We start from the raw sequence: 27,999 nt of genomic DNA, 5'->3' as shown, positions 1-27,999 counted from the left end.
CTGCCAAGAGGGATGCAGCCACCCAGGCTTCTGGCTGTGCAGTGTCTGTGCCTGGCATTAGTACCAGAGAATGGTATGGGAGGCACCTGTGTACGATGTGACCAGGTCAATGACTTACTGTGCCTAGTGGCAGAGCTTAAGGAAGAGGTGGAGAGACTAAGGAGCATTAGGGAGAGTGAAGAAGAAATTGACTGGTGGGGTCAAACTCTTTTGACTCCTAAGGGTGTGCAACAGGAGATGGCAAAGCCTTGTCCCTCCTGCCATAAGGCAGATAGAGCAGATCTAATTGATGGGGGGGAATGGAAACAGGTCCCTGATCGGAGAGGTAAAAGAACCCTCTCTCGAACCCCATCACCACCCTTGGTGCCCTTAACAAATAGATATGAGGCCCTGGACCCTGAAAACCAGGCAGAGGACAGCCAAGAAGATCCACCTGGAGAGCCCCCTGGATGGACCTCATCTACAAAAAGGGTTACAACTGCAGCTGTAAGAAGGAAAAAAAAAGAAGAGTGGTAGTAGTCGGCGACTCCCTTCTGAGGAGAACAGGGGGCCCTATATGTCGCCCAGATGCATCCCACAGGGAGGTCTGCTGTCTTCCTGGGGCAGAATAGAAGACTTGCGGAGCTAATTCAGCCCTCAGACTACTATCCCCTCTTAGTAGTCCAAGCTGGCAGCGAGGACATCAACAGAAGAAGTACCAAGATAATTAAAAAAGACTTTAAAGCACTGGGTTGGTCAGTTCATGGGATGGGAGCACAAGTGATATTTGCCTCAGTTCCTGTGCTATCTGGGATGGATGAGGAGCTAAATAAAGAGAGGAGTAGAAAAGCCCATCTCATCAACAGGTGGCTTAAGGGTTGGTGTCACCGTCAAAATTTTGGGTTTTTTGACCATGGGGCAAACTGCATGTGCCCCCTGCAATAACCTTCCCTGTTGCTGTAGGGGTGTACGACTGTGAGGCAGGGAGAGGAGCTGGAGGGTGAATGTGCAGGTGAATAATTCTGGGTGTGCACAGGTCTGTGGGCTCTCTGTTATTCGACAGGAGCCCAGAGGACCAGGGTGCTCCTCTGGTGGCTCTGTAGGAGTGCGTAAGTGTTGTCCACTGGCCTGCTTCAAGTGGCTGCCAGCATGAGCATGTTTCCCTGTGCAGTTATTTAGAAGCCTCCAATAAATCTGTCCAATGAAATATTTAGCTTCAGGTGCTTTATATTTGCAGTGCTGCTTCTACTATGCTTTGTGTCTCTGCTTTGCAGGCCTGACTGACTGCGATAACACCAAGGGGGTTACCCTGAAGCCAGTAGATTCTGCAGGGTGGGAGCTCTGCTGAACTTCAACAAATGATGGTGAGCCTGAAATTAACCATGTGGGAGCTGGAGAGCACCAAGTATCCAGAGAGCACAGTGTCGTGAGACAATGTGGAGAATGCAAAATTGCCGGCAGGACCTCTTTGAGCAGGACGGGCGGGCCGGCGAGAGTAATGAGTCTAATTCAATATGAATTTAACATCAATACCCTTTAATGAAATCCTAACTACACTGAATATCAATGTCCCCGGATACACGTTTTAACAACCCTTATATACTCTTTGCTTAGTGGCCACGCGACAAACTCAGGCAACGATTGGTTACTGTCTGCAGTCACGCGTCCCCCCGCCCATGGTGATCAGCTGCAGGGCACTGTCCACGAGCTGTTCACTGCAGGGATGACAGTGCCCCTCATGCAGCTTTAGGCGGGAAGACAGACCAGCTTCTGTTGACTTCCGTGTGGTCCGAGTGCACCTCAGCCACATCAAGCGCTGGCTTGTTCACAGCAACAGCCAAAAAACTCTCGACAGCACAGCAGAATCTGGGCCAAAGGGCTAGTAGGGGAAAGGCGGAAAGCAGAAAAAAAAGATGGGCTTGAGAAAAGCAGGTTTTGTCAGTGTGCAAAATGACTATGTGGGGACTTGGCTGGAGTTCAACAATGCCTGGTAGGTGCTTTAGGGACGAGAGGCTAGTGATCTAAGCCCATTCCCTTACCATCAGAAAGGCTTATAGAGGCAATGGCATGCAGAACATCCTTATGTCAAGCAGATGGATGCCAGGTGGGAAAGCAGCCACTGCTAGAGAGGTGAGTGAGAGGAGAGAGCTGGCAACAGCATGGGGACATTGTCTCTCCCTCACTACTTCCCTTTCCATTGCCCATCCCAGGTCAAGTTGCTCCACCAGTTTGACTTTTCCTGCCATGTCCTAGCTAAGAGCATGGCTAAACTGCTTCTGGCATCAAGGGGGAAGACTGGATGCTCCAGCTGAGCACTGTTCTACTATTTCCAGGCTTCCCAGCTGCACTTGTATTGCAGTGGTGACAATGTCAACAAGTCATGGAGACCGGCTTTGCTTCCCCCCATCCTCGAGTCAGCAACACCTGATGGGACTCCTGGCAGTGCTGCAGATTTCCAAGAGGCCCCAGAGATGAGGTAAGCCAAAGTGTCCGCTTCTCCAATATGTCTTCCATCTCACACTTCTCATCTTGTGAGACTGTTTTCCACAGTCAGTTCTTCAAGATATTTATGCAAACTTCTGTACTTTCACCACTTTGTGTATCTCTGGTGACCAGCACCATGTTAAAGCCAACATCTAAGATTGGCTCTAAGCAACTCAACCAACTCTCACCAACTCTAAGATCACCTCAAAGCCACCTCTAAGATCTTGGGTGGTGGGGCACAGGAGGAGGCAGGACTTAAGTGGAACTTAAAAGCAAGTTCTCTGCTGGACTCTGATACTGATTCACTCTGTAATCTTTGTGGCACCCTTTGGGAACTGTATTGCATGGATCTGAATACAGCATCTGGTTTTGTGTGTGATCTTTGCCAATATCTGTACCTGCAAGGTTATGTTAGGGCAAATACTGGCTACTGTAGAGCTGTCTGTAAATTCAGATGCTGCTTCTGTAAACATCAGTTATAACTTCTCTGTGTCTGGGCCTTCACTCTAAAATGGAAGCCCAGATAAATCTCTGTTTATAGATGTCTAATTCTATAGATGCCTAATATTTGCATACGGTTTTAAGATCAAAGGGGGGAAAGTACTAGAGAACAGTTATGAGGCTGTAACTGATGGAAAGATATTTGCTTCGATATGCATGAGGAAATCTAGCTGTCAGCTTTATCCTAGTTATAACAATAAATAAGGAGTCACAGAAATGCAGTTCCAATTCAAAAGCTTCAGCATAGCTTTTACAGTGCAATCTGAGTATACTTACCTACCAGCTGAGTTGGAAAAACCCTTCTTCTTCTAAAAAGAACAGGGAGGTGTAAAATTATTCTCAGGAGACAGCAGTGGTATTTCCACATGTAACAAGATACTGTCATCAGTTTAAGGCACGGCCAAGCAATGTTAGGCTTCTACAGCACTATAAAGGTAGCTGCACTCAATACAGACTAATGGCTGGCTTAACATCTCTTGCTGATTCAGAAAGGATGTATGAACAGTGGGAGCCACTCAACTCTGAAAGCAGAGACGGCAGAATTGGATAGTTAAGGCCCAAATTGAAATCCTGTGTTTCAGCTGGAGCTTGACCAGTTCTGTGTGACTCCAGCAGCTGAAGGTTTAGTGACAATTAATCACCTTCGCGTATTGTTGGTTTTATGGGTTGCATTTTCTCCTTCATGAGACGGACCTCGCTAAGGAAGTTTGCCTCTCTTTCTGTATCCTCACGTATTATTTTGTCCTCCATTTTCTTAAGGTCAAGATCAGGCAGAAGTGAAGAGAAGACTTTTACATCTCGAGGTGGGTACAGGGCATGGTTGCCCTAAAAAGAACACAGGTGACCCATGGATGGCAATGTGAAAATTCAGCTGAAAACTGTCCTGTAACTTTTTTCGTTTTTTGATGCACTCAGATGGCTCCTCAGAGACCAGTCACTGGGAAATGTGCTCTGTTGATCCAGTGAAAATGACTCCAGCATGGAGTTATTGTTGCCTCTCAGTAGGCAGTGACGACCTGGTTCAGGAACAGCACGGCGACCACACCCCAGGTCGCTCGGTCCATCAGCACGCATCCACCAATGTGGTGGACGGCAAATGGCGTTTATTAACAAGTAACACAGCGTTATATACCTTAGGTTTACAATGTCACGTCCGCCTGCCTGCCTCACATACTCCTGCCTACCTAGGGAGGGGCTACTATCTTTCCGTACAGCGCGAGATCTTCTGGCCGCCAGACCCTAACTACCTACAAGTTATGAATGGCAGGAGCTAGAAGGGTACCTTGGGGCCATGGAAATGCACAGGAGGAAAAGAAAATGTTCCCCTAACTCATGCTTATACCTTTTATGCCTCAGCATGCTCTCTAATGTCACAAAGGTTAGAGAAAAATGAGGCATTTTGCATGAAATGAGAAATGGGCCCACTCATTCCTCCAACACTTGAAGGAGAAAACCTTCTCTTGAGCAGCTTCTGAGCTGAACCCTTTCAGATCTGAAGTAGATTAATCAGCATAGCCTATTTTTGCAGTGGAAGAAATAGTGAAACCTTGTATGATAGCAAGTCCTGGTGAATTTTCCTTTTACGAAGAGACTTAAGGATCCAGCCTACGCAGGATGTGAGCTCTCTGTCCTTTTAAGTACAAGCCTAAATTCAATGCCGAGTAATGAGGTTTCCTTGTTGCAACTCATTTACCCCAAGTCACATATGCTGGGTTTATGATTACAAATCTCTTCCCCCACTCTATGTGCATATGTCAGTATTGCACACTGAGGCTTGGACAGGAGATGCCCACTGGCTTTCCCCTGCTCCCTGCCTTGCCTTGTCACTAGCAATTAGAGCTCTGCAAGACAAAATGTGGTGTCTGGTGCGTCTGTGTCAGCCAGTACTTCTAAGCTGAAAACCTCAATGACACCGTTGCTGCCCCTTTGCCATCTGTGGGTTTGTAGCGATAGGAGAGATGGGAATTGGAGAAATAATTGTGCTGATGCAGAAGAAGCAATAAGATCTGCTGGTCCCTCAGCTCAGTGTTAGTCCTGACAAATAATGGGCATTCCCGATAGGAATGATTCCTTTATTGCTGATATACAGCTGGGATGCTGGGTGCAACTAGGGAGAACTATTGCTGAGTAAGTAATGTGACATTTTTGCTGGATACATTATAGACTAGAAATGAGATATATCGTTAAACCATCTTTCTCCCTCTTTTATTATTGACCTGACCATTCTGCAGGGAAAAAAAACCTGATTTAAGAAAGTTATTCCTTTTTTACTGCTTGGCTATCACATGATTTTATCATGTGTGAAGCCATGTAAGGAATGATTAGTTCTCTGAGTTTTAATAGCTCTTTTGGAGAGTATTTCAGAATGAGCTGCACTGTGCTATTCCCATTAAGAAAATCAGCCTTTAGTGAATCTGCCCAGAAAGTGGGCTGACCTACTGCAATTTAGAATGAAACCCCTTGGAGAAAATGAATTCTGGCTTCAAGAGCACAATTCTGCTTTTGGTAACACTCTAGCAATCCTAAGCTTTTCTTTCAAGGGCCTCTAAAATGTTCCAGCAAAGAGGAGGAAATGTTAATTCTTACCTCTACAAAGACTATTAAATATAGCTATTAAAACCCAGGAGTTCTTTAGTAACGGGGGAAAAGAGGATGTTTACTAAAATCAAAATGGATAGGAACAGAGACAAACCCTTTTGGCAAGGGCAATCTCCATCTCTCTGTTCTTCTCTGTCAAACACAGCTGCTCACCAGAAGCCAAGGGTTGAGGCCTTTATCACACAGTAGGTTTGAGTCTGGTGGCCAACAAAGCAATGTCATTTCTGCTGCCAGTGCAATATGGTAGTACCCCATTTGTCTGGAAAGGTGATATCTTCCTTACTGTTATCATACACAATCTATATCCGTGTCTTATCAGAGGTCCAGACTTTGGAACCCATTCTGCCTGCTCTCCACCATCGCGTTGCCCGTGATGTGAAGCCTGCCAGACGTTTGTGTGAGCCTGTGGTCCCATTGCCAAGCCTCCCACCCGTAGAGGCCAAGGAGACAAGCCACCGCGAGAGGCCTCGCCTTCTGAGCGTCGATGACTTCAAGATCAGCAATGAAAAGGTAAGGGCTAAGGACAGGGGTGAGCAGGCTTCCTTTTCAATGACTGTTCAGTGCTTAGCACAAAATGTCACTGAAAATCATAATCTTCCCCTCTTGTGGAGCAGATTCTATTTGGAATACATTTGATAACTACAGAGCAATTACTTGAGTATTTTCCCTGGTGCAGAAGTTACTGGTTGGGAGGCGGTGCTGAGGTTAGGCAAAAAGCATTCTTTATGTGCGGAGGCCGATTTAGAGCAGATCTGAATGGCAGGGCAAGTTACACATTAGAGAATATATGCACAGTGCATGCTTGGAAGCACAGAAGCAAAGATTATAATGCTGAATGCAAGGAAGGCTGCAAAATAAAATAGAAGACCTTGCTTTTCCTTAGTTACCCTTCTTGCTGTATCTCACAACCATCTCATTCACAGTTTTTCGATTCAATAAGACCAATGTTCCTCCAAGTTGTTTTCACATGACTCCTTTTTTGGACTCTGGGTTCTCAAAGAGCAGCTGAGTCATTCAGAAGCAAGGAAGTGAGAAGCAACTGCAATTACTGGCCATGAATGTTAAGAAACAGCAAATTACCTCTCATTGCTGGTTATTGCAGATGGGTTTTATTCCCCTGCCATAGCCTGTAGGAACTGAACCACCTGCTCACGGTAAGGTGAGCTCTTAATTTGTCTTGGAGCGCTGCTATGACTCTCTTGGTTCAAGCAGGGCTCCCTGACATAGATTGAGAAACAGCACCTTGGACCAGTGGAAGGTTATGGCAATGGAGTGTTACACATCACTAGCTGTAATTGTCTGCCAAGATGAGGAAAGGAGGAATTCTTCTGAAACTATTGAGATGTATATGGAGCTGCAGTAAAGAAGATGACGTGTTACCACTGTGTTCCTGATGAGGTGTTGTGTGTGGTTTGTGCATCGTTTTTCACGTGCCATGATTTATTTCCATTGCAACTAGATCCGCGTTGTCTTGTGCAAGTCCGCTCAGAAGAAAGTAGACCAACAGCAAATGAGAGAGAGGAGGATTGTGCTTAGGGAGAGGGAGGAAGAGCCAGAAAAGTCCTTGCTGCTCCCTGCACTGAACATCGACCCCAGGGATGCAGCCAACAAAAGTAAGTGGTTGCAATAGTTGGGGGCCTTTTTGTTTGCTTGCTTGCTACTTACATAGTGTTGCAAATGTCTATGAAATTGGACTGGAAGGCTGTTAAACTTGCATCTGAGTGGAAGCTTAAACAGGACTTATTTCCACTTTTCAAAGAAAAATACAGAGGCATGATGTGTCTTGCTCACAGCCCATACTGAGTCAGTCACAGTCAATCACTTTCCCCACTTCTCCTATGAAGTCTTTCAGACTGGATAATTCTGTCTTGCAAACTACACTGGGGATTCAGACTCTCTAATTGAGAGTAGCCTCCAGGAAAGGTGAATGGGGGAGTCCAAAAGAAGGCTCTTCAACCAAGGTGCCCCTGGAATAAACAAAATCAAACTGTTTCTAATTAAAACACAAAATATCTTGCTCACATGACAGGACAGATTATCCTGCTCACCCCACTCCTTGCTGAGGAGCTCACAGTACAGAGCTGTGCTGGAGCCCTTAGCCAGAGCTTACGTTTTACCCACATGAGCAAGCAGGGTTGCTGACTTAATTGCAGCTGACAGGCTCTGATTGTACAGCTGCACGCACTACCATTTGTGGTATGTACATTTCCACTTAAATTTGAGAAAAAAACTTCTTCTCAGTAAGGGTGCCAGAGCCCTGGAACAGGCCGCCCAGGGGGGTTGTGAAGTCTCCTTCTCTGGAGACATTCAAGACCCACCTGGACATGTTCCTGTGCGACCTCACCTAGGCGTTCCTGCTCCAGCAGGGGGATTGGACTACATGATCTTTTGAGGTCCCTTCCAATCCCAAACATCCTGTGATACTGTGATACTGTGATGTCAGTGACAGTGGTATTGGTAACATCCAAATTAGTACCCATCTGAATATTTTTGATTTTACAGTTCCTCCATACTTTGTAGAACACGTAAGGTAGCATAAAAACACTACAGAGTCCATAGTAGTGCATAGATTCTATGTAATATTTATACTCAGTACTTTTAGACAGCTCAGATGTTTACGTCTACACTTTAGGAAATGAGCTTTTGCAGGCAATGCATGAAGTTTTTGACCTACAATGCTTTCCATGATAAATAGGTTTCATAACAAATGCATCTGTCATCTGACTGTTCTTATACTTGGTATATTTATCATCAAGAAACTGTGTTTGCCAACAATTTGCATCTATATTTACATATTTTTATTCTCAGTTCACATTTGGAAGGCTTTTTTTTTGGTCACAACTATCAAGACTAGAAATTGCCTTTTTCCACAAGAGAAAGCTTGGGCACTGCATAGTTTGCAAACAAGTACATTTGATGACAAGTGAATTTCACCTCAGCATCTTCAAAATACAGCCAATGGGTACCTCTGAAATAGTAAATATTCCTCATGCTCGGAAAACAGTGAAATCCATAAACCACTACTTTCCCGATGGTATGCTAAAATGCATGTGCACTTAGCTGCCTGCTGTCCAGAAAAGTTGAGATAAATGGGAACAGAGGTGCTGTCAGGCTCAGCAGGTCAGGTATCACTATTCCCTGGCACTTGCTCCTTGTGGATTCGACCAAGCCCAGCAGGACTTGGTTGTTCAGGCTCGGTGCTCGCTGGGGACAGCTGGAGATGTTTCCTCAGAAAGTTACAGGGTCCCTCTGTTCCCACTGCCTCAGGTCACAGCAGATGATACAGGGAGGTTTGTGCACATCTCAGGAGCTTACTCCTGGGGTTAGCAAGTCCTGCTGAGCAGCACTGGCTCCTGGTGAGCGTAAGCCCTGCAGCACTATGAATCTGCAAGCTGGCTGTGGTACCCATACAGATGTGGGAGCTGTCTCTGTGTGTGCAATTTTCAGGTTCACACAAGGAGCTGATGCCCAACTGGAGATGAATGGGAGATGGTTGGGTGCTGGAAAAATGAGCCAGACAGCAGGGAAGCCACTGAATCAATGCCAGTTTGCGTGCATATGTAATCTTGGCTGGGGACTGGGTTGCCATCTGCTCAGTGGCAGGGCGCCTCGCCCTGGGGTACGCAATGCTGATGTCTGACGCTCTCCTTACAGTGAACTCACTGCCGCCCATTGCTCTGGACACCTGCAAGGGGGCAGATGAGCCAGAGTGCAGGGACGCCCAGGAAGCCAAACCCCACCCTAACCCACAGCAGGCACTGGTCAACGCGCTCACCTGGCTCAGCAGCGATGACTGGTAAGAAAGCCCCCTGTTCACTCTTTCTCCCTCTCAGTATAAAGGTAAGTTAGAACCTTTTTTCTAGTGCCTCTGAGCCCAGACAGCCCAGATGTCCCAAGGGAACTACTGAAGCCACTCCAAAATAATCACAATATAAAGATGTGAGAGCAGCCTTTTATTTGCCTTGGTCCATAGCAGCGCTACTGCCGCAGCAGGTCCCTGCTGTTTCCTAGCTTGGCTTTTTGCTCCACGTAGCTGCAAATGAAGCCTTCAGGGAAGAGAGAAAGTTGACAACAAGATGATTTGCTGGCTGAGGCCAGAAGCAGGATGGAAGTGGTCTTGAGTTTACAGATTTGGGGGCCGGCCCAGGTGGGACTAAGTGAGGATTTCTCTCTGGTCCTCCTGCGGCAAAGTTCCAGAAGCACCTATGGGGAGTTCCTATTTCCTATTTCTGAGAAATGGACTGAGATGTGGTACGGAGTTTCTCAGCCTGTCATTTCTTTTGAAAGCCTTGTGGCAGAAGACAAGTAAAAAGAAAAAAAAATCCTTCAGGAATCTGGCACTTTTAGAATTAACCTTTTTCTTCTTCACTGCTTAATATGGGCCAAAGATGTTTTTGTTGATAATCACAGTGTGTCCTGAAATTGAACACAGACAGGAGGAGACTCAGCAAATTTCAGGTGATATTGGTTGTCTCTTTGATTTCTGAGTCAGCATATGTGCACTAAGGCTCCATTCACACTGGGATAACCATGAAAAGTCTTCCATGATGCAATATCTTCCTTGTGCAATAGCGCTTTGTTTTGCCCCTCTCTCCTTTCTCTTTCCCACTCTTGTTTGGTGCCCTGTGAGGTGCAGGGAGCTGCTGCAGGTGTGAAAGGTCTGGGTTACACTCAGGGACCCCAGTGGGGGTGGATGCCCAGCCCTGCCCTGCTGCCCTGGTGAGCAGTGACTGTAACGTGTCTTCATGTAGCTCATGTCCTTCACTAAGAAAGTGCTGAAAGAGGTGGGTTTTTACTACTTTTAAATAACACGTTGCTGGTGTAGGTGTTATTTTAAGTAGGGATTTTCTGGAAAATCCAGCTTTTTGGCTATTCATTACCAGAGGCAATGTAGGCCCACTGAGGAATGGGGTGGGTGCCCTGGTGGCGGAAGATACAGAGAAGGCAGAATTACTGAATGCCTTGTCTCTGTCTACTCTGCCGGAGGCTGTCCTGGGGAGCCCTGTACCCCTGAGACCCCAGATGAAGCCAAGTCAATGGAGGAGCTTGCTTTAGTTGATGAGGACTGGGTTAAGGAGCAATTAAATAGACTGGACATCCATAAATCCATGGGTCCAGATGGGATGCATCCGCGAGTGCAGGGCTGAGGTCATTGCTGGACCGCTCTCCATCATCTTTGCCAAGTCTTGGGAAACGGGAGAGGTGCCCGAGGATTGGAGGAAAGCAAATGTCACTCCAATCTTCAAAAAGGGCAAGAAGGAGGACCCGGGTAACTATAGACCAGTCAGCCTCACCTCTGTCCCTGGGAAAGTAATGGAACAACATATCCTTGGTGCTATTTCAAGGCATATCAAGGATAAGAAGGTTATTAGGGGCAGTCAGCATGGCTTTACCAAGGGTAAGTCATGCTTGACCAACCTCATAGCCTTTTATGAGAATGTAACAAGGTGGATGGATGATGGCAGAGCCGTGGATGTGGTCTACCTTGACTTCAGTAAAGCCTTTGACACAGTCTCCCACAGCATCCTAGTTGCTAAGTTGTGGAGGTGTGGTCTAGACAATAGAGTAGTGAGGTGGGTTACAAACTGGCTTAAGGAGAGAAGCCAGAGAGTGGTAGTCAATGGTGCGGAGTCTAGTTGGAGACCAGCATCTAGTGGAGTACCTCAGGGGTCAGTACTGGGGTCAGTATTATTCAATATATTCATTAACGACTTAGACGAGGGAATAGAGTGTACTATCAGCAAGTTTGCTGATGACACTAAGCTGGGAGGAGTGGCTGACACGCCAGAAGGCTGTGCTGCCATCCAGCGAGACCTAGGCAGGCTGGAGAGTTGGGCGGGGAATAACCTAATGAAATTTAACAAGGGAAAGTGTAGAGTCCTGCATCTGGACAGGAACAACCCCAGGTTCCACTATCGGTTGGGAAATTACATATTAGAGAGCAGTGTAGGGGAAAGGGACCTGGGGATCCTGGTGGACAACAGGATGACCATGAGCCAGCACTGTGCCCTTGTGGCCAGGAAGGCCAATGGCATCCTGGGATGTATTAGAAGGGGGGTAGTTAGTAGATCAAGAGAGGTCCTCCTTCCCCTCTACTCTGCCCTGGTGAGACCCCATCTGAAATATTGTGTCCAGTTCTGGGCCCCTCAGTTCCAGAAGGACGGGGAACTGCTGGAGAGGGTCCAGCGTAGGGCAACCAAGATGATTAAGGGAGTGGAGCACCTCCCTTATGAGGAAAGGCTGAGGGAGCTGGGTCTCTTTAGTTTGGAGGAGACTGAGGGGTGACCTTATTAATGTTTATAAATATATAAAGGGTGAGTGCCATGAGGATGGAGCCAGGCTCTTCTCATTGGCAAACAATAATAGGACAAGGGGCAATGGGATCAAGCTGGAACACAAGAGGTTCCACTTAAATCTGAGAAAAAACTTCTTCTCAGTAAGGGTGACAGAGCACTGGAACAGGCTGCCCAGAGGGGTTGTGGAGTCTCCTTCTCTGGAGACATTCAAGACCCACCTGGACATGTTCCTGTGCAACCTCACCTAGGCGTTCCTGCTCCAGCAGGGGGATTGGACTAGATGATCTTTTGAGGTCCCTTCCAATCCCAAACATACTGTGATACTGTGATACTGTGATTCTTGCCCCGGTATGGAGTATTTTATGACATGCTGCCTTTTTTGGGGAGGGGAGGGCAAGGCTGTGGGGAACAAGACTAGATTGTAGATTGCAAACTCAAGCTAGAAGTGGCAGTGAAGACTCTCCCTCCTGCACTGCCCTGTGGGGATGGCGAAGAGGGAAAACGCCCCAGTAACAGCCAGACGGGACTGTTTCTCAGACACAGGGTACAGGGAGCGTGCAAGAAACAGAAACATGGCACAGTCTTCCAGCTTCTAGGAAGCAGTGACATAGAGACCTTATGTGCCAGTGATTTCAGGAAGGCTGTCTTGTTTAACAGCTGCAAATTAACCCAGCCATTCTGAAACCATCTATTTGCCCTTTGGATTTATGTATGCTTTTGAACACGACCTCATCCTGTAGAAACGAGTCCACAATTTAGTTAAGTGCTGTATAAGAAGCACCTCCCTGTGCTTGTTTGAGCCGACACCCTGGTAATTTCAGAGGGTGCTGCCAAGTTCTTGGGTGGTGAGAAAAGTCAGTCTTTTTGGTAATTGCCTTTCAGGGAGGAGAAAGTCAAGGGCCTCATCACCATCAGACGCCTGGCCATCTCCCACTCAGCAGCCCTTCGTTCTAGACTTCATGAGGTTTCTCTGGTAGTTATCAAAGAGGTAAGAATGTTATGTTCAGTTGTGTCCTATGTACCTCATACATGGAGCACAGAGTTAATATGTGCTTCTTCATTTAGGTGGGTGTCTGCCTTCATCGCTATTTTATTCCCTGTTTTTCTAAGGGCTATGTCAACTATCTCTATGATCTGTCTGCACATGTAGCTGTATTTACAGGCATGTAGGGCATCTGTGTCTCTTCTCTTTGAGGTAGGGTCATTCTCATGCAATATACAAATGCAGAACCTGCAGGTGATTTGCCGCAGCCCAAGTCTCTGCCCAAGCTGTAATTAATCACTGCGGCTTTTGCCTCCCAGCTTCCTCCCGCTGCTTCCTCCTCCTCAGCAACCCGGGTGAGGGGCTGCAGGTGTTGATTTTCCTGTTTCCTGATGATGTTTTCTCCTCCTTCCTTTCTTCTTGCTTTTTGGTAACTTGCCCTTTCCGCTGAACTGTTGACTCTGTGTGTAATAAGTTTCGACTCGAAATTAACTCGAATAACAGAAATCTATTCCCGATGGATTTCGCCGCACTAAGCGCAGACAGCGCTGGGCGGCCCAGGAGGCCTCGCTGCGCCAGTGGCGCGCGGGAAAAACGGCTTCCGGGCTTTTGATAGGGCCGGGTTGGTTGCTGAGGTGCCACGTCACTCGCTCTTTCTGCGCACGTGTCATCTGTTGCCAGGCAGTTTATCTCCTCTCTTCTCCCCTACCCCTGCCCCCCCGCCTTTAGAGGATCGAACATTTAAGGCAATTGCGTAACAAAGGGCAGGGGCTTCCCGTGTTGCACAATAACCCCTGAGCGTTTCCTTTTAAGAAGCTTTAATGAACAAGCATCTCTAACTCTTAGAATTGTTTATTACACTGTGCACCTGTGAAGTTTTGCACAGCAGCAGCTGGGTGCTGAGAGCAGCCTGGCTGTGGGGTGAGCGGGGCAGTCACACAGCTTCACTGCCTCATCTCAGTGAACAGAGAGGTCTCGACCTAAGCTAATTAATAACATCTATGGCTGTATTTCCAACTTGGCACTTAGCAGCCAGTTCAGGCCACAGACTTGTACTCTTACTACATGATTGCCCCATATATGACATTTTCCTTTGCTTGCAGAAGACAGTAGGACAGCTCATTTCCATGAAAGCAACTCCTCTTGTCCAATATTTAATGACATTGGAGGCTTGAATGTCCCTTATGTTGTTGGACTCTTTAAACCCTTCTGTTTAGCTATGCAGGACTCAGATCCTACCCCTGTGAGATCAGGCTCAGGACGAGAAGCCCTTTCAGGTTAGCTCATCTGATTTTTATATCACTTTTATATTTCTGAGGAAATTTCCTCCTCTCTGTTCTGCAGTCATGCACAGAGACATCTTTCAGCTTTTGTTTCACTCCAGTCCCAGATTTTGCTTTCACAAGCACTTCTAGCACTTATGTGGTTTTCTTTTATTAAGAGGCACAACTAATTCTGGCAGAAAGAAGTACTGGTCTGTCCTTCAAAGTATTTTTCAAATGAAGCACGTGACTCTCAGTTATTTCTTCCTTACCCTTATGGGAGAGACTTTTGGAAGCAGGGGTCACCCAAGAACAGCCCTGAGTGCTGCAAAACCCCACGGCTGCAGCTGTAATTGTGTGCGACCTCCAAAATCCTTGAGTACCTAGAGTCCAACAGCTGGTGTTCTCCTGACCAGGCAGAGCAGCAGATGGACTCCAAGTCCATGCTGCATATTGGCCTGATTGTAGACTTGAGCCTGTATTTTCAATTTCCTCGTTGAGTGCTCAAACTGCCAGTGCTACGATTTTGGACAGGAGGAAAGTACCACTTTTTCTCTGTCTTGTCTTTATGAATTGTGCCTTTATAGTTTAAAAACAGCCATTGACTTTTTTTTTTTAAGGCCTAAAATCAAAGCAGTGCACATTATGGGTTGAGTAGCACACTTAGTTCTAGATTAAACAATATTTTAAAGCTTTCAGTCTCATTAAAATTGTATAAGTGGGCCTGAGGCCAGAGAAGAAGTTGGCGTCAGAGTAAGTGTGCTCCTGTGCTTGTGGTCTTCTGCTCTTCCTGTGCTCCTATGTTCCATCTGGACACGGTGAGAAGTCATGTTGTTTCATGGGACTTTCATCTGGTGAAATTATTTTCTCTACAGGGTGGTTCTTACATTTCCCCTCATGACTTCCCCAGGTGAACAGTCTCCGCTCGAAGGTGTGTTGCTGTGCAATCAACACTCTTGGAGAGCTCTTCAGGACCATGAAGAAGGACATGGACCACGAAGTGGATGAGATTGCTCGCGTCTTGCTGCAGAAGATGGGGGACACCAGCGACTTCATTCAGACAGCAGCCAATCAGTCCCTGGGGCTCATGGTGGCGAGTGTGACTCCTGCACGAGCAATGACTGCTCTCATGGCCAGTGGAGTCCAGTACGTCGTTCTTTTCTCAGTGCTATCTTTCACCTTGAATTGTGTCGGTAGGAGGAAGGGATGGGAGGCAGAAGGGAATGGATGGGAGGGAAGGGTCCTTTCTCCTGCATCTTCTGTGAACTCGGTGATTAGATTCTCTGATCATAATCCTCTCTCCCTTCCTCTTGCATCTGCTTCTCCCCTACTGCAGCCTATTTGTTCTCACAATATGTCAATGCTGGTGAGATGTGGTGAATGATGGGGAAGCAAAAGTTCCTGCAACGCGTGGTGATACTGCGTTGTGGCTTTGCGGGAAGAGGGACAATAGCAATTCTAGCAGTGAGCGCCTTTTGGTATTTCACAACGCTAACCACAGAAGCACTGAGAAAAGCCATGCATCATCATTATGCCACTAACTTGAGAAATAAGGTGGCTAATGGCTAACACATGGAGCACACTGGGGAGAACGTGCTGGGTGCGGCTCAGCAGGCTCAGCTCCTACTAAGGGGGCTCTGTCTGACTGTCAGGTCCTTGAGATCTCTACTTTCTATTCAAATTGATGTTGCAAGTCAGCCTTGAGATAGTGAGCAGCTTTATAGGTGCCTTCACAGGCTGACTCCCATGGGATAACTGAAGCAAATGCTGCCTTAAATCATAGAATCACAGGGTACCAGATTGGAAGGGACCTCCTGGGCCACCTGGTCCAACCTTTCTTGGCAGAAGTGCAGTCTAGGCAAGGTGGCTCAGCACCCTGTCCAGCTGAAACTCACTTCCCTGGGGAGATTATTCCAATGACTGGTTGTTCTCATTGTGAAAAATTTCCCTCTGCAGATTTGGAGATAAACAGGTGGAATAACCCCCAGGACTGCTGCAGTTCTGTTTGTGTAGCGGAGCCCTCTGATGAGTCAGCAAGAATTGTCTTTCATTTCCCTCTTTCCCAGACTAAATTTCAGGAAAGAAATTGAGTATCAAACAGTCCAGGGAGGTAGAATTCCTTCCTCTTACTTGCAGGTAGCCTCTCTGTACAATGCCAATTTTGTGTTTATCTGAGGACAAATCATCTAGAGGTGGCTAAAATGGCAGTAAGAACTTGTGTGTCTTTTCCCCAGCAATGACAGGGACCATGCTGTGACCGAGGCCTGTGCTTCTGGCCCTCTTTTTCCCCCTGCCCCAGTCTTTGTTTCCTTGTTTGCAGACACCGCAATGTCCTGGTGCGCAAGACTGCGGCCGAACACCTACTGGCTGCGATGGAGCGAATTGGAGCCAAGAAGCTCCTGTCAGGCATACCTACCAGTACTGAGGTGCTGGTGTGCATGCTGGTGAATCTTGCTCTGGACTGTCATCAGGACACAAGGTGATGATCTTCATTTCACCTCCTAAAATGTGAAAACTGTTTGATGTCTGGCTATAAATGATAAAACCACAAAAGAGCGGAAGGTAAAATTTAAAAAGTTACTTCACAGTGTGGATAATGTCTGGGGAGATGACTGTACTGGGTAAGATGAGGTTGTCCAGCAAGAGGGACCATTGACAAATTCCTGTGACTTGAATGATTCCTTATTCAGATCAGCTGAGCTCAGATTAGTCAGTCAAACAATTCTGTTTCGTCTTATGTGTGCAATGCAAAGCTGAAGCGTTGGCCACTGTTTGTCACTGAATGGTCCCAAACATCTATTTCTGGGAAGGTTAAGACTGTCCTAGAAAAAATCCAGCTGTTTTCAAGCGATGTGTTCAGTCTTTCTAAATCCCTTTTGCAGATTTAGTTGCCTATTGTAGTCGCAAATTTTTCTTCCCAATCATTGTATAATGTTGTTGTCTGTGGCTGAATGACCTCCAAATTCCCTCTTCACAGGAGCTGAAGTTTCATAGTAGCAAAACCAAAGCAACTAACCAAAAACCAAACCAAACCATTAGTCTGATTATTAATTAAATTCCGATTAATAGATGTGAAGAACACATGGTCAATTAGCTCCCTGTGTGCATACATGTAGTATAGAATAATAAATAGTAAGCATGTGGTCATCTGTTCTAGCTTCTCTGTCAGTTAAGGGGAAGTAAATTATAGTGCAATGGCAGCAAGACACTGCGAATAAGCCGTGACATGCAAGCAGGAGGTGGTCTTCACTTGTCCCACGGGATCTTTCGCTTCCACAGAAGCATACCCTCCGTTTCAGAGTGAAATAGTATTTTCCTGTTACCCCATGTTCTCCTCTTGCGTTCAGCTGGTAGCATTGTGCAGTGGCAGGTAAATCTCTTTGCTGAAGAGGTAATACCTCCTCATGCAGGTATTGCTGAGTTTAAAATATCAGTTTATTAATGCTTTTCCTTCATTTATTGACAAGGCTAGGGGGAAAAGACAGTAGTAGTCTGTATTAATTTCTCTTTTTCCTGTGTTAGATATTATGGACGGAAGATGCTGAGTTTATTGATGAGTCATCCAAAATTTGATAGTTATTTGAAAAAGTCTGCCCCCTCACGTGACTTGGAAGCTGTTATGGCAATGATTAAGCAGAAAGTAAGTGCTTGGCAGGAGAAATGTCTTCTTTATGCTAGTACTGAGATTGCTAATATGAGACTAAACATACCTAATCTTTCTTTACCTCATTCTTCTTCTGCTGAATCATTTTGCTCCTGGGAATGAGCTGTTGATCCTCAGCCTTTTTATCTTCAGACAGTGAATGAACTAGTATAGTTAGAAAGAAAGTGGGTGTATTTTGAATATCAGCCACAAACAGGAAAGGAAAGTAGGAGAAAATGGTTTTACCATCAAGCATTAGAAAACCCAATGCTACTCCCCACACCCCCCAATAAAGCAAGGAAGTGAGAATAGTGCTGCTGAAGGTAGTAGAGTCTTTGCAAGAGATGAAGTATTAGTGCCAAAAATATTTCCAAATATACAAAAGATGCACAGGGCAATCATAATTAGTACATATATTGTGTGTATTCTGGGAACGCTGCCCTGCTGTTATGCTCTCTGAAGCTGGAAGAAGCTTCATGAATTCAGCATCCCATGGAAAATCATCCCTGTTTTTTTCATTCCTTTCCATTTACGTTCTAGACAGGAATGTGTCTTTGTGCGGGGATAGGGAGAATGAGCGTAAACCAAATAAACTCCCAACACAATGGGCCACCCTCCAGAAAGTCCAAATGTTTCCCACCAGTTTTTTTCCTTACCAGTTTGCATTATTCCCATTGGTGCACAAGACTAATGAATTCTGAATTTTATATTGCTGCCCATTATGGCAGCACCTATAACCTACCTTATGTTATTGAAAACAAATAGTAGACATCACTGGATCTCTGGCCCATCTCCCTCTCTAAGTTAGGAAATGTTTTCCTAAGCCTTTCTTGGTAGCAGTGATCCTTCCTGGTTACAATTTGTGTTTTAAACAAGTAATTTCCTCTTTTATCTTCTGTGGATTCATGGTTTTTTATGTATTTGTGTAGGAGACAGAAGACCATCAATGTGAACCTCCATCTGCCAAGGAGCAGAAGAAGTCTAAGAAAAATGGCTTGATGATGCCCCAGGACAACCTGCCTTCTAATGGAGGGTACTGAGCACTTCTGTTATATCTGACAAAGCACATGGCAAGCTTTGCATGTCTCTTCCTCAAAAAAATCTTTCTGGTGGAGACAAGGGGTACCAGAGATTGTTTCCTTGCCCCACAAATATTCTGTGATCAAAAATGTCTACTTCTACATTAGGCTGAACACAACTTCTCTGGAGGGTTTTCCACAAAAATTGAGAGAGAGGAAGACACCCACCAGTTTTAGTTCAGAAAATCCAGTGCGGTGGCGAGGACAGTGTTGTGGAGGCTGCGAGAGGGTCATTTCTCTGCTGTTTGGTTTGGGACAAGTCATGTTAATCAGGGTATTCCTATCTCAGTGGAGTCTTTTTGAGATGGGTGGTTTGATGAGAAGTCCCATTCTAGAACCAAGATGCCATTCCCAAAAATAGCACTTCCTATGCATTTTGTTTGGCCTGGCTGAGTCATTGCTTTCTGACTCACAAACGGTACTGGCAGTTCTGGTCAATAGACATACCAGTGTGGACTCTGTAGCTGTTCATGTCATTGAGACCCATTATTGGTTGGTTGATGGACAGCACGTTTTTTTCCCTTGTGCCTCAGTCAGCACTCAAGATAGGAGTTTGGTCCTTGCTGTCTCCCCATGCCAGCGAGAGAGCCACTTGTACCTGCTCTTCTCTGATAACAGAGTGGATTTATTTAGCTCTGTTGTGCTCAGCAGTGGCAGGAAGATGACCACACACCTCAGTAGTGGGGTTAGGAGCTGCTCGTGCTCATGGCAGAGAGAGGCTGATCCAAGGGAATTGTTCCCATTGGGTTTGTCAAGCTGTGGATCCAGCCGCTAAGGAATCAATAATGTAGGGGCAGTAGCGGGATGGCTGGCTTCAGTTTTTGCCTCTGTTCCTGATCCTCTGGATCCCTTCAGCTTTGCCCCTTGATCTGTCTGGGTAGGATTCATCTGTTCAGATGCATCTGAGCTATTTATCCAGATTCCCATACCTGTTGTAGAGGCACTTCTCCAGGACAATTAATTTCCTTATAATACAGACACCTGCCATAAGATCAGGCATTTAAACTTTGTAGTGCCTACTTTTCCCCACATAGGGATACTGGATGAGTACCTGGGAAGACACCTGAAGATAAATGAGATGCATCCCATCCTTGGTGCCTTGGTTTTCCCGAGTAGGCACTAGTGATAATGTTAAGTCCAGATTGTCTCCTGTAATGATTGTAATGAGATCAAAGCTGCTTTTCAGATAAAGATCTAGCTGAAATCACATCATTAGGAAGCCTTCTCAGGTTACATTCCTCACAATTAGCTGAAGGGAGATATTATCACCAAAAGTCTAACTTTGTTTGTATTTTCCATTTTAAGGCCTGTCTCTGATGTACCCATGCCACCCTCTCAGACAGCCCGTCAGAAGGCCCGTCAAACAGCCCGTCACACAGCCCGTCGCCCATCACAGGAAGAGACTGAACAGCGCCAGGAGCTTTGCGAGCTCCTGACAGCTAAGGACTTTCAGACAAGAATGGAGGGAGTGATGCTCCTCCTAGATCACTGCAAAACCAACCCCCAGCTCATCTCCACTAACATTCCCCAGGTAGGTAGGGCATCTCCATCGCTCCTTTCCTGTTAGGTCCCTTCCCAAGCCTGTACCAGTAAAGTTAAAACAGTGTGTCTTATGTTACATACTAGCTGTCTGGGACAGGCTGGTCTCTTCTCACCCCGAATAATTTCATTCAACTCCAGGCATCAGGAAAGTAATTTCAGTCCAAATGTATTTCTCTGGCAGGTGCCTGTTGGTGCTGTTCATGCGACAGAATTTCCTGTTGCTGTAGCTTTTGCTGTATCTTACTACCAGTTAGGTTAAAATAAAGGAAATACAGTCACTGAAAGGCTGGAAATTATTCTCTAGAAGAGAAATGGGTTGGGGTGGAGGAGAAGTATCAGGCTCTGTTGATTAAAAAAAATAAAAATTAAAGGATACTCCTGTAAACTTTCTCTTCGATTGCAGACACAACTGTGCCTGTTTACTTCTATCCTCATCCCTTTCCTGATTGGGACCATTCTCACCCTTCCTGTGGGTCCTTTTTTCTCTTTGGAAAGAGGAAGACAATGGCTAGAGATAGATCTCTTCCTTTTCCTCCCAGCAGCTGTTTTTTTTTTTCCCCCTTTTCCAGCAAATGGTGCCTGATAATGTGGCTGTCAAGGGACTGAACCTGCTCTAATGAGAACTACACAACACATTACACTTCAGAAGTCTACCTGTTAGCTAGACAAATGGTCTGGATACTGAAGAGTTCATCAGAGCCCTGCACTCCTCCAGATGCAGATGCTGAGACAGATAAAAACAAAACTTGGATCCCATCCAGCCACAGTTTTGGCAAAATCAATACTGCCCTCAGTACTTGAGGCAACTTTATGGAAAAATGGGTATCATAAATACCTGTGTTCATACCTCTGCACCAAAGATATTGCATTATTAAAATGGGAATAATTTAATGATTTATAGTGATGATTTATGTAAATAATAATGTAAATAATGTAAAGAGAAACACCATATGAACTATCCTGTCCCCACTCAAACCTCTTAATAAAATATGAAAATCTTTTCAACCACCATTAGGTGCAACCACTACAGTGAGTAGCCCATAGGAAAACAGTGAAATTGTGCTAGTGAGTGCTGACCTGACAGAAAACATCACGTTTTACATTTCTGGGTTCTTGTTTCTACATCTCTCCTTGAAACAAAGACATTTTAATCCAGATTTCATGTCCTTTGTTTTCTTAACAGATTTTTGATGTTTTTGTCCCGAGACTTCAGGATTGCAACAAGAAAGTGAAACAGCAGGCACTGGAGGCACTGGCTTCAATGACAGCCATACTCGGAGATGCCTTGTACCCAGTCCTGGCCTCTGTGGTAGTAGCAGTCACTGAGAACCTGAACTCAAAGCATTTGGGGATCTATGCTGCAGCTGTGAATGTGCTGAAAGCATGCATTGATCACCTAGGTAAGGCTGACCTCTGACATTGACTCTCCCCAGCTGCGGCTCCTCCATCTCAGAGCCAAGTGAGCACTAAGTCTGTGGATGGCTGTTGTTGTCTGTGGGGACATCCAGCTGCTGCAAGATGTGTATGAAGTCCTGTCTGCGTTCTTTTTATCCCAATCGGTTGTATCATGTTGGGATGTGTAGCTGAATGGACGCTGCTTATCACCTGGGTCATAGGTGTGATTATTACAGAGAGGACATTCTAGGGATTATTTTAAGTCCCCACTATAAGAGCATGAGGGAAGTGACTAGCACCTGTCATGACTGTTTTTCCCAGGAAACTGCATGCATACGGTTTTTATTGAATTGGATTTCTAATATGTGCACTCTGTTACGTTTACAACCACTCAAACAAGATGAAAGGAATGTGCTTTTTCCTTAAAACACAGAGGGGGAAGTGTGGTGGAGGCTCTTTGCTCTTGCTGGGCTTCTTTCCCACTTCTTTAGAATAAACAAGTATAAATCGAGCTGTAAATGATGGCTTGTTCCAAACGTTGTTCTGCATGGGATAAGATTGCTATAGCCAATAACTACATAGCCAAGGTCTGCTGTAAATTCCCTTGCCACACAGATTTATGTCAGCTGTGAAAATGCAGCACTGGGTGAACATGCCTGAAAAATTTAGTGTGAAGAGGCAGGTGTTAAAGTGGAATTAACAACTTGTCCACATCAGCTGCTTTGCAAACTCAGTGAATCTGCTGACCTGCTGCCTTTCTGTATTCCAAGTATTGGGTTGTTCCTGATCATGAAGCAGGAGAGAAGGATGAGACCTTTACTGCTCTTGGCCCTTACCCATTTTTTGGTGGTGCCTGGGAGAAGGTTTGGGAAAAGTTGCAGAATCCTGCTAACAGAGGATGTGGCAAATAGATCCCTTCAGGGTTTTGTATGAAGCTTTCCGTCATTCCCCTCTCACCAGTTCTGAGAGGTCACTGTAAATTTTCCATGCTGGCAGATGCCAGGACAGGAGCAAGGTGCATCTGTCTCTTACCACACTGGCTTTACCCAGAGACAGGTTCTCAAGCAAACAAGGTGGGATATATTTTTTTGTTCTGCTCATTTTTGTGGACATTTGTAAAAGTTCAAACAGGTAACTGAATCACAGATATTTCAAAATTCAAGACCCTAGGGCTTTACTGGGGGAAGGAAGGCTCTACTGGAAAAATGCATGAGCAAAACCATACCATATGCTGTAAAGTGACAGAAACACCCCAGAACGCTAAAGGAATGTCCAGTGCTCCTAGCAAAGAATAAGAGAGCACAACTTCTTGCCCCGTTGCTCCTATGAGTTTAATAGCTAAGAGCCCAGCTATTGCACCGAGGCGCTCTGTGTTGACATGCCTCAGATTCTGAGCTTTAGGTGCGACTTCCTCATCTGCCACCTTTAATGATCCATGCAAGAATGCAAGCTGGTTAGAAATTTGTTTGATCACTTGATGTGAAACAAAAAAACCCCAAATGACATACAAACAAAGAACATAAATCACCGCCCCCCCCCCCATCTGTTTGACCAAAATTCTACCTAAAACCAAACTAATTTGCTTCCCAATAATGCCCGAATCATTTGTTTACCTTAACCCTGGCATTGGCTTGGATGTCCCCAGCTGAAGGCCACACACATTCATTAGCTGTGACCTGGGACCATAATCCCACTCAAGGCAGCCACCTTGTAGGTGGAGGTGAATCAGCAAATCAAGCTCAACTGCAATGGGACCGAGACATCTTGCTGTCTCCTCTGACATCTGTCCTGCCCTGTCCTCCGTCATGGAAGAAATGCCCTTCAGATGGCCACTGCCTGACACCAGGGCATGGAGTCAGACCAGCAGTCCCAGATGGTTCCCAGAGGAACCATCACTCTGCGAGAGGGGAGGGGGAATTTCCCTGTAGTTGTCAACATAGCAAAGAGGGGAACGAAGTGAAAATGAGAGTGCGGAGAAGCAGATTCCTCTGCTCGATACAGCAACTGTGGGCTGCTTGTCCTGTGGCCAGCAGGTTTAGCTGATATGTAGTACAGGGAGTTAAAGCTGGGTTAGTAAGAACCAGACTGCCTGCTGCCTTGTTTTCTCTAATAGCTATTAAAAGCTCCTCTGTCTTTAGGTCTCTCAAGGCAGCAAAAGTAATTGCTGGGTGAATTTGTTATTTATTTGAGCTTTAATGTTTCAAAATGTACAGGGCATTTGAAACTCTTAAACTGAAAGGTGAATAGTGCTGACATACTTAGCTTCCTACAAAAACGAGAAAACAAGCAGCTCCCCCTCACCCATCCCAAACCCAAGTGTTCCCCTGAAAATCTGTGTAGATACCAATATTAATGACTAATTAACATTTCGTGCTTCCTCAAGACCTCCAGGTCTCAGAGTGTTTTGGTTTTTTTTTCAAAGCAGCAGCTGTACGGTCACTCCCTGGGGAGGAAGAGCAAATGTGAAACAGCATCTGCCAATACTGCAAGAGGGTGGGACAAAATGTGAAGTGTCTGTTTGAAAAGATGAATGAGAAGAGTGTAATTACCAAAGCAGAAGCTTAATTAGCGTAGCAGGATGAATTCATTACTGCACACTCACAAGGAGATTGTTGGGGACTACCTTTTTTATATCTCATGCAAAACGGAGCACTTAATAGCACAGGACTACTTAAAACCACTTTGGGATTTGACTCTGTAGTGGTTCACAAAGAAGCAGGTTGCCTACTCTGTCTATTGGTGCCACTCCTGGTGACACTGCGAGGTATCGTAGTGCATCCCACATACATTCTGCCTCCAAGAAAAGCTTTGCTTGGCTTATCAGAGCAGTAAGGCTGGAGGCTTGCAGAGCAATCCAGGCAGCAGTTTATTAATTAAAACAAGACCTCAAATCCACAACAGGCAGCACAGGAGACGTTAAAATATATATGGCAGTCAAGTTTTGGGAAATCAGGTTGTTTTTCAGTCTCTCTACCAAGATCCGATTTCAGAGATGTTACAAGAGCACCTGAGAGCAGATGGTGTTGGCAATGAGCAGCAATTATCTCTTGTAAGAGTAACTTGGAGTGTTGTCCATAGATCCTAACAGGTAGCATGAAGATTTAATACCAGCTTGTCCTTAAAGTGTGAATGGATGGGTGGACTTTTGAGCCTTCTGACCCTTTTCCTTAGACAAGGGAGGAGGTCGCTTCTGCAAAGCTCTAGGATGCAAAACATTTTCATTGCTTACGTGTGATTTAAATTTTGAGGGCCCTGATGTGGAAGTTTTAACACAGCTCGTTGTACAGCAGTTAACTTTGGATTTACAAATGTGAAATGAGAACTTTTCTTTTTGAATTTAAAATCCTCCCAAGTAAGCTGAAGGAAAGAAGTAAAGGACTCAGAAACTGGCATAAATTTCCTTCATTTTACAAAATGCAGTTACCTCTGCCTTTTCCCCTCCTTCCCTTTTTAACTATTTTGTTTCTTATAACCTGGGAAGAGTGAGCAGAAACCAATGTTTCTCTTTCAGATAACACATTGCTGCTGCAAATCTTGGCCAGCCGAGTGCGTTACCTCAGCGGCAAAGCTCTGCTGGATGCCATAGAATGTCTCTCAGGTATTGCCTTCTTCAGCTCATCTCCGCTTCTTGTCAAGTCTTCAGAGGGAATCTTTAAAGGGAATGCCTCAGAATAGACAGTGCAGTCGCTTATCAAACACCAGAAGGTCCTGAGCTTGTTCCTCCTGCAAAATACTTGTCCTGGGTGTATTTGGCAGGGGTTTGCCCGGCCTCTGCAGAGGCTTGCAGCGTGTGAGAGGAGAACAGCGCTTGGGCTCCAGCGCTGAGCTCTCACTGAGGCATCTCAGGACCCGCCTCCAGGAAAGAGAAGGCCTGAAAGTACCCTGGCTGACTTCTCTCTTTGAAGGGCAGTACAGTAAAGGTCATGGAGGTCTGTAAGAGGTCCCTGTTCTACAGCGAACCACCATCCTTTAGAAAAAAAACTGTGGCAACTGGTATTTGTGAGGATCAGTTTGTTTTGTCGTCATAGGATTCTTGTTGTCCTGTTGGAAACAAAGCCTGGGGGTCCACAGTGTAGGTGAAAACTCAACACAGATATTACAGGCAAGGGCTTTGTGCAAGGCAGGATTTGGGGGCAGAAGGAGGCAGTTCAGCCCAACCCACTGAGGCTCCCTGCCTGTATTGCAGATATCATATGGACTCATTTCAGGATGTACAAACAGTCCACTGTGTCAGCAGTGTGCAACACACTGGAAGTACAGCTGATAACTGATTTATAATAGTAGCTTGGTCTGTCCAGCAATAGCCAAGGAATGGAAAAAATTATAATCTCAATCTATACTAGAGTATTGATAGCCTGGCTTTAATTAGGACTTTCTTCTAATTAAGCCAGCATCTTTTAATCCAAGGTTTAATACACTTTGCTTCTTCATTATGAATCTCAAAAAGGCATGTTTAGCCATAACAAATACAAAAGGGCCTTTAAAGATAATTTGAATAGAGTAAATCTCTGTAAATCCAAAATTTACTTTTACAGTTATTTTAATCTCTTTTTCAAATACAGCATTTGAACATAAATTGGAACTACTTTAAAGAGCGCAGATGTTCTCTCTGGGATTCAGTGGGAACAGACAGCTCTTTCTGTTCTGAAGCTCCATAGTGACCACCGTGTTTAATAGCATTTAAACATAAATTAGCTCCTATTTTAAAATAGGTACCCTTTTCCTGCTTACCAGAGTTGGTTTTAGGTACTGTCAGGAGCTGTTTAAACGTTGATGACTGATGCTAGATTAACGGCATAGAGGAAATGAAAGTCCTTCCACTACAGAAGAATAAATAGTTACTGCATAACATTTCTACTGAACAGAAGATAACAAAGCGCTCTTCAGACCATTTCAGATTTTGATCTCTCAGCAAAATCTGCCATGCAAGGAGCCTATTGGTAGTAAATTTTTGTTTGTATTTAACAGAGCTCAGTTCAGAAAATGAGCTGAGAACAGACTTCAGAGAGAATGTGCAGAATGTGTTCATTATCAGGCCCCTGTGTAAGATTTTTCTCAGTTCCCCTGTTTTAGGGAATGTTGTGAGGGCAATTGCCATTAAACTTGTGAGATGCTCAAATGCCATGGCAATGGGGTTTGAGTAATTATCTAAGACATCCTGAAGTTTGAAACAGCTGTTCATAAGAAGCCACTAAGTATGAGGGGAAAGAACCTCAGGTTGGACCCTTCTGTCGCAGACCTCAGTTAGTCACTGATGTTTTTAAGAAAACTGTCAGGCAGCACACATCTTTTGTGGGCTGAAGTTTTGGCGTGTGGTGTCATACTGCCATGTGCTGTGTGCCGCTGAGCAAAAGGAACAGCCACACGGGACTTCTGTTGTTAGAAATCTTTCAATTACCTCTCTGAGCTGCATTTCAAAATCTTCAGCAGCTGGTTTAGACAACTTCTTAATGGAAATAAACAGCGATTTGACATTTTTGGCATTTGTAATGCAGAAGCAGATAGTGAAATTATTTACAAAACGCGTATGATTCACTTTGATAAGTCTATCACGGATACAAAGCCTCCGATTTGGAGAGATTAAGGTCCTCAGAGGTTGGTTATGCTGTTCAGTGGATGATCAGCCACTGTTGCCTGTTTCTGGATCATTGGGCCCTTTGTGCTTGCTGATATTAGCTGGAAAAGCCTTCCAAGAACCAAAACTTGTAGGTACTTGTAGGTACAAGGAACGTACTTGTTTACATTACGGCTGTTAATCTGTTTGTCTCTCTCACCTGGCAGTGCTTGTGGCCACTGTTTATCCCCGGAAACCTCAAAGCGTCCACCGCTATGTCCTGCCTGCGCTCTGGTTCTTTTTGGGAAACAAGGCCCTGCCTGTCCGGAGCGGCGGTGTCAGGGCTGTGCTCACCAAGCTTGCAAAGAGCCTTGACGAAGCCATGGGCCCCAGCCTGAAGGAGTACGCCACCAACCAGCCTCAGCACGTGACGAGAAACCTCTGGGACCTCTTGAACCTGAATGTGAAGGCTTGATGTGCTCCAGGAAACAGACGGAGGGGTGTGGAGTGAGTGGGACAGCTGGAGGCAAAGGTGGATGTGCTGGTGGCATTCGTTTTATTCCGTGTGTTTGAAGAAGAGGATTTACCCGATAGAGTTTATAGTTACAGATTTACTTAGTATATTTTGATGCAGGTTTAAAAAAACAAACAAACAAAAAAACCCTTAAAAAAATTAAAAAATCT

General features: G+C 45.4%; 1 protein-coding gene across 1 annotated transcript; it reads left to right on the top strand.

Annotated features, from left to right (window-relative positions):
• Positions 1-12: 12 nt before the first annotated feature.
• TOGARAM2 (TOG array regulator of axonemal microtubules 2) lies at positions 13-27,927 on the top strand (the record flags this gene model as incomplete). Its single annotated transcript, XM_080341469.1, has 16 exons — positions 13-486; positions 2,313-2,455; positions 3,724-3,767; positions 5,882-6,072; positions 7,022-7,175; positions 9,217-9,358; positions 12,741-12,846; positions 15,013-15,248; positions 16,423-16,581; positions 17,625-17,742; positions 18,675-18,778; positions 20,130-20,355; positions 21,550-21,766; positions 25,273-25,359; positions 26,730-26,804; positions 27,543-27,927. 16 exons carry the CDS (start codon positions 13-15, stop codon positions 27,788-27,790), a joined length of 2,724 nt encoding a protein of 907 aa, XP_080197595.1. The 3' UTR covers positions 27,791-27,927.
• Positions 27,928-27,999: the final 72 nt, after the last annotated feature.

This window comes from Nesoenas mayeri (assembly GCF_963082525.1).
Source record: "Nesoenas mayeri genome assembly, chromosome: 3".
Lineage (NCBI taxonomy): Eukaryota > Metazoa > Chordata > Aves > Columbiformes > Columbidae > Nesoenas > Nesoenas mayeri.
Note: the sequence above shows the minus strand (reverse complement) of the source record. Positions and strands in the feature narration are given on the sequence as shown.